Source organism: Zeus faber (genome assembly GCF_960531495.2).
Source record: "Zeus faber genome assembly, chromosome: 15".
In the NCBI taxonomy this organism is placed as follows: Eukaryota; Metazoa; Chordata; class Actinopteri; order Zeiformes; family Zeidae; genus Zeus; species Zeus faber.
The window spans coordinates 23693494-23696661 of NC_137194.1; the positions used below are offsets into that span (position 1 = coordinate 23693494).

Below are 3168 nucleotides of genomic sequence, written 5' to 3' on the forward strand. Positions count from 1 at the left end.
AAGTAAAATGCCAATGATTTAATGTATTTTTATATTTCAGTCATTTAAGGTGCAATAGATAAGACATAAGAAATAACTATTAAAACTAAAACACAATTCTAAGAAAACATTAACCACTTCATCACAAATAAGTGCATAAATATCCATTCAAGTTCAAGTTCAAGAGATTATTTGTCACATACATATACATACGGTCATACATATATGCAGTGAAATTAATTTTAATAAACGATTCAGCAAGTTCTTCAGAAAAATAAGTTGACCATTTCATATAAATATGTTTGTGTGTGTGTGTGTGTATGTGAAAGACAACCTTCAGAAAATTCCTCACGAATAAATACTTAATGACTGACAATGAGCGGGAAGAATTATTTTCTCCTATCCCTAATCAATATACTTTAATTTAGCTCTTAACTTAAATTAAGTTCATTGTTATTATATACAGTATATTTACACAGTAAGACATCAGTTGAGTTTACTTGTAATAATGTAAGAAGTGATTTATACAGATGTTTCACATAGGACTATGTTTGCACTGGTGCTTTCTGTCAGAGAGTGCTACACCTGTGCTCTGCAGGAGTGGTGCTGTGTAGAAACAGCACCACCTGTCGGGGGACGGAGGGGATACAGCTCTTCTTTGTTCTCGGATTTCGACCCTCGACACACTTCCCTACAGATTCTTGGTGCGGTCCAACTGTAGGGGACCGGGTCGTTGCGGTGCATCTAACCCCTTTCGTTGTCCTTCTCCCGAAGAAGAGCTCTCTGGCCCCCAGGCGGAAACACCGGTCCCTGGCACTGTAGACCAGGACGTTCCAGCTGCTGCTGGAGGCCAGGATCCAGAAAGCATAGAAGGAGAAGCCACACCAGGTAAACCCCAAAACGTTTCCTGCCACGAGAACCGCCACGGGAGCCACCGAACCGGAGAGGAGCGCGGTGAGGATGAGGATGGTTTTGGCGGCCCGCAGGTCAGAGAAGGCCGGGCCCCGGGGCATGCGAGTGGCGGTGGTGGAGCAGAGGTGCTTCCGGGTTCGGCAGAAACGGCGCACGGCGTTGAAAGTGAGCAGGTTGAGCACAGCAGTGGCTCCCAGGACGCACACGTCGAAAGCAGGGAAGAGGAGGATGACGCTCAGGGTGCTCTGCAAGAGTGGGTGGAAGAAAAGGGCGGGGGACAAAAAATACCAGTGGACTTAAACTTTGAGTTTTTGTAAAATGTAAAACTCAGGGGGAAAAAGAAAGAATTAGAACGCACATCAGCAACACTCACTTCGCCGAGTGGTCGCCTTGTTGCAGGACCGGGGACGTAGTTGCACATCTTACTGCATGGGCTGTACTCCAGCCTAGTGTCCGTGCTGAGGAGCAGAGGGGCAACGGCCAGGAGGAAGCAGAGGATCCAGGACAGGAGGATCAATGTCGCCGTTCTCTCCTTGGTCACCACCGCATTCTTGTGTAAGGGTCTGAGGACTGATATGCTCCTCTCCACTGACAGCAGGAAGATGGTGAAGATGGAGACCAAGGTGCAACCGGCAAATATCGGCCCCACCAGGAAGCATGGGCCAAACCCCTCCCGCGGCGCCGCCTCCCCGAGACCGGGAGGCAATGAGACAGACGCGAGTCCGAGCCTTTGAAGAGCTGGGAGCGCCCGGACCTCCGTGTAAACGGAGTAAGGGACGACCAGAACCCCCACCGCAAGGTCGGCGGTGGCCAAAGAGGCTTTCAGGTAGCCCTGGGGGGTCTTGAAGTGGCGGGAGTTGAGGAACACCGACAGACTGACGGCGTTTCCAAAACTTATGGCCACCGACAAAAGCAACATGAAACAGATGTTGAGAATCCCACCTTCCCCGACTGCGACCTGGGAAGAGTTGTGGGGGATGCCCATTGTTTTGATGTCCTCCCCGAAGAAAACGAGCAGGAGAGATGGGCCAAATCAGCAGTTGGTTCTCATAGCCGGCGAAATAAAGAAGTGTCCCTGTGTATTACAGAATCAAATAACAGCTTCAATCGGCAAAACGATCCACTGATAACAACACCCGAGCAACGTCGTTTGGCGAACAAAACAAACACATTTCTTAATCCCACAATTGCTTAGAACGAGCCTGTTGTATAATGTATAATGTTGTTGTTTAATGTTGCTGTGGCGCTCATACGTCCTACTTTCTTCAAACCCGAGGTTGATAAGCAGTAAATACAATTAAGGCTACATTACCTGCTGCATATGCATCGCCGCTTTTAACTCCCAAATTGAATTTGGTATAAAATCCCAAGTGGCAGACCTCACAGCTCGTGTTCTTGTGTGTCCTCATAAAGGCGGGGGGGTTGACTCACGCCCGACGCTGACTATTCTATTAACTGGAATAGAAAATGAGATGGAATTCATTCACAGTGACAATCCAAGCCTAGTGAAAAAAAAAAAAAAAGATGAGATTGGTCTGTATTCGTTCCTATTCAGTTTCAAAACATCAGCTCACAAGAGCCAGACTATACTGTAAATACATCTATATGAGAACTTTGTGGAACGTTTGAGTGTATATACAGTATATTCCTAACCTCAACACATGTCCACATACAGTACTGCCGCTCACGTTAACCAGCAGCTTTTGCAGTCACTTTACAATGAGATTTTATTTGGTATTCTCTGCTCTCCATTGTTTATGCAAACATTAGCCCCAAAACGATATTTCTAAATAAGATGAGAACGATCAACAAATAACCCTGTAATACAATTGTAGTTTTTCTCCTAACTATAAAAACTTTAAAGAGGTATTGTACACCGCAACATGTTTTTGAGCCGTAACCTGGAATATAAGACTCTTCTACAATAATCACTGTCATGATACCAAAGTTTCTTCACAAAAATGTGATTCAATCTGCTGTTAGATGCTGACGTAGATTAGTACTCGTCGTGGCTCTCTACGTCACGAATTAAAAAAAAAAAAGCTGGGATGAACGTGCACCGGCTTTCTCGCATGGGCGCACCTTGTTACGCTTGTGCTTTTATTCTATTTTTTAAACCTACATTTGACTTGTTTCACTTGTTGACCAGGGCACGCAGTCGCCCGCATCAAACCAGCAGCACGACTCTTTGAACGACAACAAAATACAACCTCAACACGGTCAGTTGCACAGCTCCCATTATCTACACGACTCTGCGGGTCCTCATTTCACATTATA

At 45.8% G+C, this 3168-nt stretch overlaps 1 protein-coding gene across 1 annotated transcript; it reads right to left on the reverse strand.

Annotated features, from left to right (window-relative positions):
• Positions 1-548: 548 nt before the first annotated feature.
• On the reverse strand, positions 549-1876 carry LOC307241272 (adenosine receptor A2b-like; the record flags this gene model as incomplete). Its single annotated transcript, XM_080015315.1, has 2 exons — positions 549-1136; positions 1265-1876. 2 exons carry the CDS (start codon positions 1874-1876, stop codon positions 549-551), a joined length of 1200 nt encoding a protein of 399 aa, XP_079871441.1.
• Positions 1877-3168: the final 1292 nt, after the last annotated feature.